The 14,361-nt window shown below is 42.4% G+C and overlaps 2 protein-coding genes across 8 annotated transcripts in view; both read right to left on the minus strand.

The window, feature by feature from the left end:
• The window catches only part of dhrsx (dehydrogenase/reductase (SDR family) X-linked), a 333,567-nt gene that overhangs the window by 225,849 nt on the left and 93,357 nt on the right, over positions 1-14,361 (minus strand). The window lies entirely within an intron of this gene.
• The window catches only part of LOC125453189 (E3 SUMO-protein ligase ZBED1-like), a 32,953-nt gene continuing 25,665 nt past the window's right edge, over positions 7,074-14,361 (minus strand). The window contains exon 2 of one of the 2 annotated variants that reach the window (XM_048532418.2): positions 7,074-9,748. In XM_048532418.2, the coding sequence (XP_048388375.1) occupies positions 7,705-9,696 (1,992 nt within the window). In that variant the 5' untranslated portion in view covers positions 9,697-9,748 and the 3' untranslated portion in view covers positions 7,074-7,704. The remainder of the gene's footprint in view (positions 9,749-14,361) is intronic. The other variant, XM_048532417.2, reaches the window with a different exon arrangement.

Here is a 14,361-nt window from a genome sequence, read left to right on the forward strand (position 1 = left end):
TTTATGTCATAGGAAAATTCATTGCTAGGCAACAGACCAATCTTTTTTCTCTCTTTCATGCTTTTTCTAAAGCACTGGACTACTCACCTCAGAAGGTTTAAAGCCTCACTTGAAGGCATCTGAAAAATTTCTAGACATCCCTCATTAGGGTAAAAGATGACAAATAGGTGCAGAACTGCAAATTATTGTGGCCCGTTCGCCACAAATCCAAATATGCTTTACATTTTTGATAACAAGTTCACAAGTCCTCTATTAACATACAAACAGCAGAATGCATACCAGCAAACACACAGCTGATATAAACCAACACTGCAATCAAATAGCTCCTCTCTAGCCAAGCTGTGCCAGTGCAGAACATTCAACATTACCAACAAATTTAACATATTTAATAATCTACTTACTTAATGGCAATACCTTATTCAGGCCTCTCAATATTCTGTATACTTCAATGAAATCCCCTATCATTCTTCTAAATTCCATCGACTACAGACCTAGAGTCCTCAACCACTCCTCATTGCCAAGCCCTTCAAGGCTGAGATTATTCTTGCAAACCTTCCTCAGACCACCTCCAATGCCAGCACTTCCTTCCTTAGTTATGGGGCCCAAACTGCTCATAATATTCCAAATGTGATCCGACCAGAGCTTTATGCAACCTCAGTAGTACATCTCTGCTCTTGCATTCTAGCCCTCTTCAAATGAATACTAACATTCCATTTTCCTTCCTAACTGCCAACTGAACCCACGTTATTCTTAAGAGGATCCTGACTCACAAGCCCTTTTGTGCTTCACATTTCCAAAGGCTTTCCCCATGTAGAAAATCACTATGCCTCTATTCTTACTACCATAGCGCATAACCTCACATTTTCCCACACTGTATTCTGCTGCCACTTCCTTGCCCAATCCTCTAGCCTATACAAGTCCTTCTGCAGCCTCCCACTTTCTCAACACTACCTACACCTCCATTTTTGTGTGATCTGCAAACTTAGCAACAATATGCTCAATTCCTTCATCCAGATCATTAATGCATACCATGAATAGCTTGGTCCCAATACAGACCCTGCAGAACTCCATTAGTCACCAGTTGTCATCCTGAAAAAGACCCCTTCACCTCTACTCTCTATCTTGGGCCAGTCAGCTAACCCTCTCTATCATGCCAGTATCTTACCCCTCATGCCATGGGCTCTTATCTTATTTAGCAGCCTCATGTCAAAGGCCTTCTGGAAATTTAAATAGATCACATCTACTGGCTCTCTGTTGTCTATCTTGTTTGTTACCTCCTCAAAAGAATTCTAACAGATTTGTCAGGCATGAACTCCCTTTGACGAAGCCATGCTGACTCAGCAATATTTTACCACGCGCATCGAAGTAGTCCGCAATCTCAAAAATAAAAATGAACTCTCAAATCTTACCAATGACCAAGATCAGGCTAACTCGCCTGTAATTCCCTGTCTTCTGCCTCTTTCACTTCTTAAACGGGGCTGTTACATTAGCTATTATTACACTCCCTGAGTCCTACCTCCTCAAGTGTCTCCTTCAGAAACTCGAGGGTGTAGTCGATCTGGTCTGGGTCATAAATCTAACTTCAGACCTTTCAACTTTCCCAGCACCATCTTGTTAGTTTCAACAGACCACAGGGCTCCAGATTTCACTGCACCTTGGTCTAAATATGGATTAGAGCCAGCTGAATTTAGGGCGAGGCAAAAGCGACTGCTCTTAGCATCAAGGCCACATTCAAATAAGGTAAAACTGAAATCCATGAGGAAAGTTTAGGAAACAAATCAACTCAACTCCATGACATCAGCACAACACATCTGCTGGGTACACTGTCCCAGGTTCAAACAACTTCAACTCATTTAACCTTAGCCTTCTACCCAAGCTCAGGTTCAGAGTAGAGCTATTGGCTACACAGTCTTATGCATCATTTACAATTTGTCAAGTAATAAAGCAATCTATGCATATAATTATCACAAGCAAGGCTTCAACTGAGAATTGGAAAGCAACAGTCATGCCACACAATGGCCAAGCAATAACCATTTCAACAGGAGAAATTTTGTTTGGCCTAGTCAATGGCAGTGTTATTGCCAGGTCCCTCACTGTCAACGTGAGGATCACAACTGGTTAGAAACTTAAATGATCCATATAAACGTTTTGGTTACGGGACAAGTCAGATTGGCTATTCTGTGCTGAGTGGTTCAACATCAGGATCTAGCCACAAACTACAAGAAATAAGTCAGAAATGGAATATTCTGCACTTGCCTGAATCAGTACAGTTGGAGCAATCAAGAAGCATGATTTCCCACAGTCTAATTAGTCTGCTGGATAATATCTAATTCACTGGCCTAATCAAATGTGAGTGCAGTTTCTATAGAGTGATAATCATTGGAACAGTTCACCGTTGCTACACCCCCTTTGTTTCTCAAACTGAAAACTTCTTCAGGGACCAGACAGGATAGGGGTGGTCATGGAGACAGCAACACCTCCCAAGTTTGCCTTCAAGTTATAAATCAACCCAACATGTGCCTTTACTGACATTCCTTCAATAACACTTGTTCAAAAATCCTGGCAGTTCTTTGCATGAGCAGCTTCATCAGGTTGCAGTGCTTCAAGATGGCCCCAAACTTCACCTTTCGAGGACAACCAATATGTGCTGACCTGCCAGTGTCACATCCTAATGGTGAAAGAAAAAAAATTGCATCTGGATCTAAAGATACCAAACACCACCTTTGGCAAATACATTAAACAGTACTTGTTCATTAAATAAAGTGCAAAGCCATTATTTATCTTTCAACCAACATCACAAAAACAGATTATCTAGTCAGCACCATACGGCTGTTTATGGAAGATTGGTGGATACATCTTAGTAGTGCTGCTCGCCCGAGTGTGACAAAAATTCATCAAGTGGTTAATCGACTGTGGTAACATGTTTTTAAGCATTCTGAGATCATGAAAGGCACCATATGAAAGTAATTTTTTCTCTAATAATAGCACTTGCAACAACATCAAAGCCAACAAAGAACCAGCACAGTATTTCAACCTTCATGCAGGGATTGCAGCTTTTGGATAACGCAGTTAATAAATTGCTCCACTTCAATGGTTTCAAAGTCAAGACATCATCACCATTAATCATCGGATCTAAAATAACTCAACAGAAGACCAGATAAATATTAATTTCATATCTTCTGTTCTCAATCAATGTGAAACAAATTATGTTTGTAAAACAACTTACCATAGATAAATTCAGGTTCTTTTAAAAATTCCAACCGTGTGACACACGCAAATGCACAAATTCTTACAATATGATAATTGAGAGATTATTATATTTTAGAGTGAATGAAGGTGGTCATGTGACCTGTTCTGCAGTCTGTCCAACAACAAGCTGGGTTAATCGTATTAAAATAAGGCTAAGAGAGCTTCACTGAGAAGGAGTAGCAAGTTATTTATATCTGGAGACCATGTCAGCAGTCTCACTGTGGGCTTTGAGTCGCAAATACCAAAAAGGCTTTGTTGATAAGTTATGCTGCCAGTTGTCAATATACTTCAAAGGATAAAGGCAGTTGAGATTAAAAATGGTTAATTAGCATTTCTATCTAGATATAAGGCTAATGTGTTTCACCTTGCCATGGAGAAAGAGAGCAAGGAAGTCATGAACTCAGACATTTACAGCACAAGAAGCCTTTCGTCCCATCATGTTTGCATCAATCAACTGAGAACTGAGCACGACAAACCCAACTTACCAGGCTTCGGCACACAGTCATAGAGGGTGTGGCAATACAAGTCAATTCCCAAATGCTGCGTAAATATTACAAGAGTTTCTGATTCAATTTGCAAACTCTCCTAAAGCCCCTTGAGATGTTTTATGAGGTAAAACATGTTCCATGATGTTCCTGTTTTACAGCAGCCAATTTGAGCACAGTGCCAGGGTCCAGGGCTCAATTCCAGCCTGTGTGGACTTTGCACATTCTCCCGTGACTGCATGGTTTTTCCCTGCATGCTCTAGTTTCCTCCTACAGTACACATATGTGTAGATTAGGTGGATTGGCCATACTAAATTGGCCAGTGTCCAGGGATGTCTAGGTTAGATGGATTAGCCACGGGAAATGTAGGGTTACAAGGACAGGATGGAGGGTGGTGAGTATGGGCGAGATACTCTTTGGAGAGTCGCTGTGGGATTCTGGGCCAAATGAGCTGTTTCCACTCTATAGTTATTCTGTGATCCACCCTTTCAAACAAAGAGATCCAGAATCCCACCATGCTCTGGGTGGTAAAAGTTCTCAATTCTCCTCTTAGCTTTGCACCTCTGAACATAAATCTATATTCTCTGGTTATTAACCAGTCGAGTGATGGAAAAAGCACCTTCCCAGCCACCTTATGTTTGTCAATCTTACATACTTTGATCAGGTGTCTTCTTAATCTTCATTGCCCCAAGCCCGTTCAACATTTCCTCATAACTCAAACCCTCCAACCAAGGCAACATCCTGATAAAGCTTCTTTGAACTCTCTATAGTGCAATCACACCCTCCCTATAAATGTGAACATCAGAACTACACACAGAACTACAGCTTTTGCCAAACCAACATTTGATGCAGTTCCAGCACAATCTCCCTGCTCACGTATACTATCCTTGACAATAAAGGCAAGTATCCCACTGCTTTCTCAGCCACTTTATCTGCCTGCCGTGCTACTTTTAAGGATTTGTGGATATGCATATCAAGCTTCCTCTGATCTTCAGTACTTTCCACAGTCGTACCACACACTGTACAATTAATGCGCACTATGGGCATGTTTCTGGGTTGAACTCATTTTGTCACCAGTCTGCCCAACAGATCAATCCACTGATATCATCATTCAGTTTACTGCTATCGTCCTCACTATTTACTCACTTCTCATGTCCTGTCATCGGTGATCTTCTTCACCATAGCCCCTTGAGTTAAGTCCACATCATTAAAGTACACCATAAGCTAGGGACCTAGCCTTGTCAAACACCACTGAAAAAGAATTCTAGTCACGATACATCCATCTACCAAAGTCCATGTAGACCACAAAAAAGGCACTATCCTCATCAACTGTAAAACTTCAAGTACAACACAATGATGTCTTGCTGGAATTGTACAAGGCCTTGGATGAGGCCAGATCTGGGTAACTGTGTGCAATTTTGACCTCCTTATCTGAAAGCTATGGAGGCAGTACAACAGAGATTTACCAGAGTCAATCCTGGGATGGCAGGATTGTAATATGAAGAGAGACTGGATCAGTTAGGACTATGTTCATTCGAGAATGAGGGAGAGGCTCATAAGAACCTATAAAATTTTAAAAGGACTAAACAGGAAGAGTGTTCAAATGACCAGGGAAGTCCAGAACCAAGGGTGAGTTTATAGACACAGGTAGGCCATTTAAGGCTGAGATTAGGAAAAATTTCTACACCCAAAAAGTGGTGAGCCTATGGAATTCACGATCACAGAGTAGTTGAGGCCAAAACATTGAGTGTTTACAAAAATAAGTTAGACATAGTTCTTATGGTTAAAGGGGTCAAAGGAAATAGGAGCAAGTGGAAATAGGGATGGCCAGCCATAATCCTTTTGAACGGCCTACTCCTTTTCTTATTTTCAATGTTTAACACCCTGTTAACCTGCTCAAAAAAATTTGCTTGTGCTCAAGTTACAGGCTTCCCTATTTGCCAGCCAATATCACAGATATTGTTAGCAGGGGGAAAAGACTTCCAGACATTGCAAGCTACCAGAAATGAATACAGGAGAATGGCAGGCTCTCGATAAAATGACATTTCATGCAGCATTCTACGGATTCCAGGAGATTTGTTCTGGCATGATTGGAGTGATAAACAGATTCTGGAACAGGCTTTAGTGCTGGTGAAGGATTTAAGGAATTCTCTAAAAATGGAGCAGTGTGTGTCCTGGAGACAGTCACTCACAGTTAAGTCTTGATATAATGGTCACGTGGGAACCCAGTGAAAGCTGGGAGCTACTGTGACTGTTACTGCATTGTAATTCCATGGAGAGCACACTGGTTGAGTAGTACAAAAGGGTAACGTTCCTTTCTGTACTTCAAAGAGTAGGGTGCATACAAAAGGAAATAATGTTTAATCAAGAATGATTTTTAGGTATTTATTACAGCAAAAGCTTTAAAATCCGAAATCTTGCCACGTCGTTTTTTTTTAAGGTTATCAGTATTCCTAATGGTCAAAGTATTGTACCTGTTTAGCAGCTTCAGATAAAACATGTAAGGCTGGAGCATTCTGACACGTAACCTGAATTTTTAAGATTGCACAAAATAAAACTATTGCTCATTCAATGTTTAAAATTGTGATCTGGGATTTCAGATGCCACTTAAACCACAATGTGTTTCATTGCCTATGCATGTTCACAGGCACAAACATTCACCGTTACAAATACATCATTTCAGCAAAGAACACCAGCTTGATCAGTCCAGTACAAGGGGTTATAGCCACTGGGTGAATCATTGACGATGAATTGTTTGTGCTACAAATTGAAGTACAAAAATAAATGAGTTCCACTCCAAAGCTTGTATGATATGTTATCAATTGCACAGTGTAACTCAATCATGAAGTAATATATTTTAGATCACTGAAGTTGCTTTGATGGTGTGACGCAGCATAACTGCAGTCAAGCAGAGTTTTATAAATATTCTGAATTTAATTTATGAAAAACTTTATAAGACTGATGATGTGGAGAAATAGGATTTCAACATCAAAATAACACTGGTGTTTGACTGCCAAAGCGAGAAAGCTTTTCCAAGGCACAATCGCCTCCTTCTGCCATTCAGTGAAGAAGCACAGACGCAGGTACATACATCCAGGGGCTCCAAATAGTAACTGAGCTTTAATACAAGAACACTGTAGTAATTTTGAACAATTGGAAATGTGGTTTTTGTGCTGTGAAACAGCAGAAGCTGTTAAACAATTCTGCACATGGCATACATAGTGGAAACAAGACAATAAGCATTACTGCATTCTGTCACTATGGCAAGATATCCCAAGACATAGATTTCAATTTGTGATCCCTTAAATGACAAGCAAGACAATAACAAATTGTGTTTAAAGTTTATTTTATACAGTCCTTCATGGGTTGCTTCCTTAAAAGCTTCAACAATCTACAATTCTTTCCAATGCCTCCCCAGTCAATTTCCAGAATGTAACCCTTGAAATATTGAGCATCATTTGCAGCCCACACAGCTTAACTTAAAGTTATATTTAACGATAGTTATGCCATGAAAACTGGTATAGGAGCACAGTTAAGGGAATCATAGAATAATATTCAATTCACCTTTACTGTAAGAACTAAAAATGTAAGACTTATTAAGCTGCATTTAGGTACAGGCCAATGTTAATTGTCTGTAACATTCTGGACCAGGAAGAAAAATGACATCAATCCTCGCAACCTAGGTTACGTAAATAGAATTTCTTTTAAATCTGTATAGATGATCATCTACTATTGTATTTTTATGTTTACATATTATCCCACATATCATAAATACAATCACAGTTTTGGAATCTGTTGCAAGAACAAAATATAAGTTGTCTGATTCAGACAGCCAGTTCAATAAAAAGAAATGAAAATTCTTTTGTTTCAAATTGATACTAAATCATGACTTGGATTACCCATCAGTTTCTTCCATTTCATTTTTAAATGTGGTCATTTAACCCTCAATATCGAGCTGTTAGTCCAGTTCTCACTCATAATCATCATCCGCAACCACCTCCCGATCAACTCTGGTGTTCTCATACAGGAACAGGAGTCGATCGACCTCTGCCGGGGCCAGCTGGTTTCGCTTGGCATTCACCAGATTCCCTGCCACACTGAACAGGCGCTCAGAGGGGAGGCTGGTAGCTGGAATGCACCAGTACTTCTGCAGCAGTTTGCTCAAGGTTGGAAATAAAGCCACACGGTCAGACCACCAGATAAGTGGATCTTCATTCAGTTCCAGCACCTTCTGTGATTTGAAGTTGTTCAGCTCTTCCACAACCTGGGCACGCCACCCATCTTGGCCCTCATCTCTGCTGCCCGCCTGCCCGAAGATCTCTGCCAACATGAAGTTGATGCTCCCAGTGCTGTAGGGCTGCACTGATACTGTTCGTTTTTTCAGGGGAGGCTCTTCGAGGGCCAAACCTCCCTCTGCTCTTGCAAAGCTCTCACTGCCCTTCTCCAAGAGGACAGTAGCTTCCTCCAAGACCTTGCTCTCGACCTGTTTCTGTTGTGCAGCTGAAAGGAACGGAACTTTTTTGTACCTTGGATCAAGAAATGTCGCGGAGTGGAGAAACAGCTCCAGCTCTTGGGACAACCCATATGCTTCAGACAACTCTTTGGCAATGGTCTCTTTCACAGCACTGAGCACATGAGAATCCGAATCATCAACTTTCAGCGTTGAATTCAAGAGGACATGCAGCAGAGGTTTGACCATGCTAATGATTGGGTACTTTGACTTGCCCATCATCTCAGTAGCCTGTTGAAATGGCTGCAGCAACTCCACCAACCCATCTATGGTGTTCCATTCGCTGGCTTCCAACATCAATTGGTAATTCATGCTGTCCTCAAAAAGCACAGCAGCAATTGCTGTTTGCTGCTCCCTCAGCCGCTGTAACATAAAGAGGGTGGTTACCCAAGTACTACAGTCATTGACCAGTTGATGTTGTAACAAATACTGTTGCTTTTGCTTCTCACGCAGCATGTATGCTGCTCTTGGTGTCACTTTAAAGTACTCAACCAGTTTATCGCACTTCAGAAGAAGGATGCGGAGTTTAGGGAGTTGGAATGCTCGGTTTATTGCCAGATTGATTGCATGACCAAAACATGGCATGTGCACGGGGAGATTCAGAAGGGAGCAAGCATTCACTACATTTTCACTGTCGCTACTGGTAGTAGCGCCCAACACATTTTTGCTGATTCCCCATTCTCTGAAGGACTCAACAAGCGCATGGGCCAAGTTCTCTGTGGTATACTCATCCACCACTTCGAACGTGGTGAGACACTTGGAAGTGAACTTTAGGGTGTTGGTGCCACTGCCCAAGCCACCTAAGAAGTGAGCAGTCAAAGACATGTAGTATCGGTTTCGAGCGTGCACAGTCCAGAGATCAGCAGTCACCCCACACCACATTGCCGCAGCCAATTCCTTCTCCACAGCAGTCCGGACAGCATGGTACCGCTCTGGGATAGTTTTGGTTGAGAAATATTTCCTGTTAGGGAGCTCGTACCTTGGGTCAGCCATTTTAAGCAGCTTCTTGAAAGTTTGCTCCTCTACCACAGAGAGGGGATACAGGCCTTCGCAGATGAAGTTGGTAACCATCAAGGTCAATTCTTGGTGCCGTTTGCTATCTTGGCTGTAGCAGCTCTTGAAGATTGGATCTTGGTGGCTCGGGTATGTGCTTTCAGATTCAGATTTCAAAACACTGGAGGTGAACGGCTCCCTAGCTTGCTCAGCATTGCTCTTTACAACTTGGTGGAATTCACTGGGATGATTCTTTTCAAGGTGGTAGGCAAGGTTGGAGGTGTTTCCTGAATAGGCAATTTGAGCCCTACAAACTCTGCAATAGATCTTCTTCCACTGAAGTATGCATCCTTCAGCATCAGTATCAAAGCCAAAATACTTCCAAACTTTACTTTTTGCTCTCGGGTGGCAGACCAACTTTAGGTCGGAGTTAGAACCTTCTGGGGTTTTGTGCTCCATGGTTCCTCAGTTGTAATTCTACACACTGGGCCTTCATCCATTTACTGATAACCTAATAATCAAACAGAAGAGACAACATGGTATTCAATTTTTTGCTTGTTATGAAAAGAACACATCATTTCAAGGATTTAGAGACTGTGGTTGAACAGGAAATAACTTACCTGATCAATTCTTAAGTGAAAGGAAATGACAATACTGCAAAATACAAAGGTAGGGCAACTCAAAAGGACAACTTGTGAGCTGACATGTTGATACGGAAACAGAATTTGCCAAGCAATCATGCTGGCTGATGGGTTAAGACAGGCACACAATGCAAAAGCCTGAAACGTTTAACATCTGGGTAGGATTGTATCCTGTTTACACACCAGTAGTTATTATCCTTGGCAACAGCAAGATGCCATGACTGTCACTGAAGATCTTCACAGTCAAAGTCTTTGCATTTACAAAAGAGAAATGAATGCCTTCAATCCAATAACCACTCAAAATGAACAATTATTTCTGTTCAAACTTTTAACACCTGTTCAAAAAGACCAACTGTATTTTGAAACGCTTCTGACTTTCTTGGTCTGCATTTACACAAGAACAGCATTTACTTGCACATAAGCAGAGTGACTGTGGCCAATATGAACACATTATCTTCAAAAGAAAAGTGAAAATCCAGTGGGAATAATAGGTAGTATTGACCCATTTCTCCCAAAAGCAGATCTTTGAGGAGTAGCTACATTCTCAGACAATTCAAACAGTGAGTGAATTCAGTCATCTTGCACAGCCTAATGAAACTGTTGCATATGCACTACCTTGTGGAAGTAACTTCACCATACCTGAGCAAAGCAACACGCTCATAAGAAAAATATGCTAACCACAACTTACAAAACAAGGAGTTGTTTAAATGTAGCGCTAGCTGTACAAATATAGCCCGGTAATATAATAAGATGATTTCCCCATTAACAGAAGCTACAGTCAGGATCACAGCTCTACATTGCAAAATGCAGCATTGATAAAGCCAGCTTCCTCAGTATGAGCTTGCTACATGTGCAGATCAGCAAAGAGGAACCAATAGCATGCCATACAGTTAATACCATAATAATTAAGTGTTTTTGCAGAATTATACCTAGACGTTACAGTGTGAAAACAGGCTTTCTAACCAACTAATATGTGCTGCTGTTTGCACTCTACATTACCATAGCTTTTCAACATATTTTACTTTTCCTTTTTCACTATTGACATTGGCTCATGTAACTTTGGAAGTATCTAAACTGCAACTACAAGTAAAGTACTATGCATGCTGGAAACTTGATTAAAAACAGAAAAGTCTGACACGAGGTCGCTGACCTGAAATAAATGCTTATTTCTCCATTAATGCAGACTTGCTGAGATGCTTCCAGTGCTTATACCTTAACTATTCCATGTGGTGGCACGTCTCACACTCCTAACAACTCTTGGGGGTTTATCCTTTAGGTTGTACTTTAAAAAAAACCCTTTCCATTTCTGGATTAAACAGCCATTGCAACATAATTTCCCAGTGTCCACTTACTCATAGTAAGTGTGTGCTTCAGAGCTTCAAGATCATCAATAGCCTGGTGGAAACTGTTAGGAAATGCTGCTAAGTCAAACTGTCCAAAGAAAGCTAGGATAATAAAATGTGAGGCTGGATGAACACAGCAGGCACAGCAGCATGTCAGGAGCACAAAAGCTGACGTTCCGGGCCTGGACCCTTCATCAGAGAGGGGGTTGGGGTGAAGTTTCTGGAATAAATAGGGAGAGAGGGGGAGGCGGACTGAAGATGGAGAGAAAAGAAGATAGGTGGAGAGGAGAGTATAGGTGGGGAGGTAGGGAGGGGATAGGTCAGTCCAGAGAAGACGGACAGGTCAAGGAGGCGGGATGAGGTTGGTAGGTAGGAAATGGAGGTGCGGCTTGGGGCGGGAGGAAGGGATGGGTGAGAGGAAGAACAGGTTAGGGAAGCAGAGACAGGTTGGACTGGTTTTGGGATGCAATGGGTGGAGGGGAAGAGCTGGGCTGGTTGTGTGGTGCAGTGGGGGGCGGGGACGAACTGGGCTGGTTTTGGGATGCGGTGGGGGAAGGGGAGATTTTGAAGCTGGTGAATTCAACATTGATACCATTGGGCTGCAGGGTTCCCAAGCGGCATATGGGTTGCTGTTCCTGCAACCTTCGGGTGGCATCATTGTGGCACTGCAGGAGGCCCATGATGGGCATATCATCTAAAGAATGGGACGGGGAGTGGAAATGGTTTGCGACTGGGAGGTGCAGTTGTTTATTGCAAACCGAGCGGAGGTGTTCTGCAAAGCAGTCCCCAAGCCTCCGCTTGGTTTCCCCAATGTACAGGGAGCCACACCGGGTACAATGGATGCAGTATACCACATTGGCAGATGTGCAGGTGAACCTCTGCTTAATATGGAATGTCATCTTGGGGCCTGGGATAGGGGTGAGGGAGGTGGTGTGGGGGCAAGTGTAGCATTTCCTGAGGTTGCAGGGGAAGGTGCCGGGTGTGGTGGGGTTGGAGGGCAGTGTGGAGCGAACAAGGGAGTCACGGAGAGAGTGGTCTCTCCAGAAAGCAGACAATGGTGGGGATGGAAAAATGTCTTGGGTGGTGGGGTCAGATTATAGATGGCGGAAGTGTCGGAGGATGATGCGTTGTATCTGGAGGTTGGTGGGGTGTTGTGTGAGAACGAGGGGGATCCTCTTTGGGCGGTTGTGGCGGGGGCGGGGTGTGAGGGATGTGTTGCGGGAAATGCGGGAGACGCAGTCAAGGGCGTTCTCGACCACTGTGGGGGGAAAGTTGCAGTCCTTGAAGAACTTGGACATCTGGGATGTGCGGGAGTGGAATGTCTTATCGTGGGAGCAGATGCGGCAGAGGCGGAGGAATTGGGAATAGGGGATGGAATTTTTGCAGAAGGGTGGGTGGGAGGAGGTGTATTCTAAGTAGCTGTGGGAGTCGGTGGGCTTGAAATGGACATCAGTTACAAGCTGGTTGCCTGAGATAGAGACAGAGGTCCAGGAAGGTGAGGAATGTGCTGGAGATGGCCCAGGTGAACTGAAGGTTGGGGTGGAATGTGTTGGTGAAGTGGATGAACTGTTCGAGCTCCTCTGGGAAGCAAGAGGCGGCGCCGATACAGTCATCAATGTAACGGAGGAAGAGGTGGGGTTTGGGGCCTGTGTAGGTGTGGAAGAGGGACTGTTTCACCACATGTGCAGAACACTGCATTCTGGATAATTAAGTGGCTCAACAGCTATTAAGTCTGTTCTTTAACAACAACCTGTCTGGGTTCCCAGTTCATTGCAAGCAGTTTATTTGGAGGAAAGAAAATCTGAAGCAAACCAGTTTGCACATTTTTTCAGCTCAATCCTCTGATGGTTTAGGAATACACAGCAGACAGATTCTAAGTTCATTCTCAGGACCAAGCAATCTCATCGTGGGTGTGACATGAGGTCCAATCAATGTCCCTGGGACTAACTAGGGTGAATGGACAGTTCAGCCAATTTCCTTTTCAATTATGATACCCCAATGACCTGTGTTGGTAACATTCCCGTAGGATAAAGTTAAGCTTGGTTGTCATACATTCCTTGTGAGAGTAAACCTATCAATATTTACTGCCCCAGCTGAGGCGTGAATCTCAGGCAATCTTGTAAAAAGGTAACCCAGAAGTCAGCATGTTGAGGAGATGAAGGAAAATCAGACTGTACAGGAAACAATAGGATGCTATTTAGCATCTCGAGTTTCTTCGGTTAATCCACGTTTACAGTTGACTGTGATCTAACTCTAACGTACAAGTGTTTGTTCCCTTGCTCGTTATACCAATCTCAGATTTAAAGATCAACAGGGAGTCCAAGGGTCTGGGGTAGCCAGGAAAGTAGAGTGGAGGCCAAAACGGGATCAGCCACAATCTTATCAAAAGGCAAAGCAACCGAGGGACTAAATGACCTATGCCTACCCATAATTTGTGTAATCTCTCCTGGACTGCAGGTATCATTCTGGTAAATACATATTGCACTTCCTCCAACCCAAATGCCACGTAGTGTGCTTACAGTGCTCCAGATTAGCTCTAACTAGGCTGTATATGGCTGACCCAAGACTTCTACCTTCTTGCATGCCAATCCACTAGATATAAATTCCATAAATCTTTTCAATTACTTTTCATACCTATCCATGGCAAAGAACAAAAAAGTTAAAAAGAATTTCTCACCGGTAATTCATGGTGACCATGAAAACGTGTGTCCCTGGTGCTAAGAATTTCTACTTTCACATTAAACAGAGTTATGACTTTCTGGCTTTCCAATCCATTCAGTAAATCTTGATGCTTTTGCTCAATGCATTTAGCAAATTGATGGACCAGAAATGTAATTTTTCATTTCAATTTTAACAGTCCACACACCATTTAACATCAGATTAGCTGCAGATTATTACATTGCTAACCCTTGAATAACACACAAAATCGGCTTATTGTCATTGGTCTGCACAAAATATTAAAAGCAAGGACAAATACTCAACTCTAAGACTGTATTCCACTGCAAAGTTCTTTCTGAAAGGGATCATTGGGAGCGATACTTGGAAAGGTGTTTTGACAACTTTTCATCATGAAAATCATTATAGGCTCAATCATTAAAATTTTCCTGTTAATAAAAGGAGCCATGCAAAAGTACACATTA

The sequence above is a fragment of the Stegostoma tigrinum genome, chromosome 6, assembly GCF_030684315.1.
Source record: "Stegostoma tigrinum isolate sSteTig4 chromosome 6, sSteTig4.hap1, whole genome shotgun sequence".
NCBI lineage: Eukaryota > Metazoa > Chordata > Chondrichthyes > Orectolobiformes > Stegostomatidae > Stegostoma > Stegostoma tigrinum.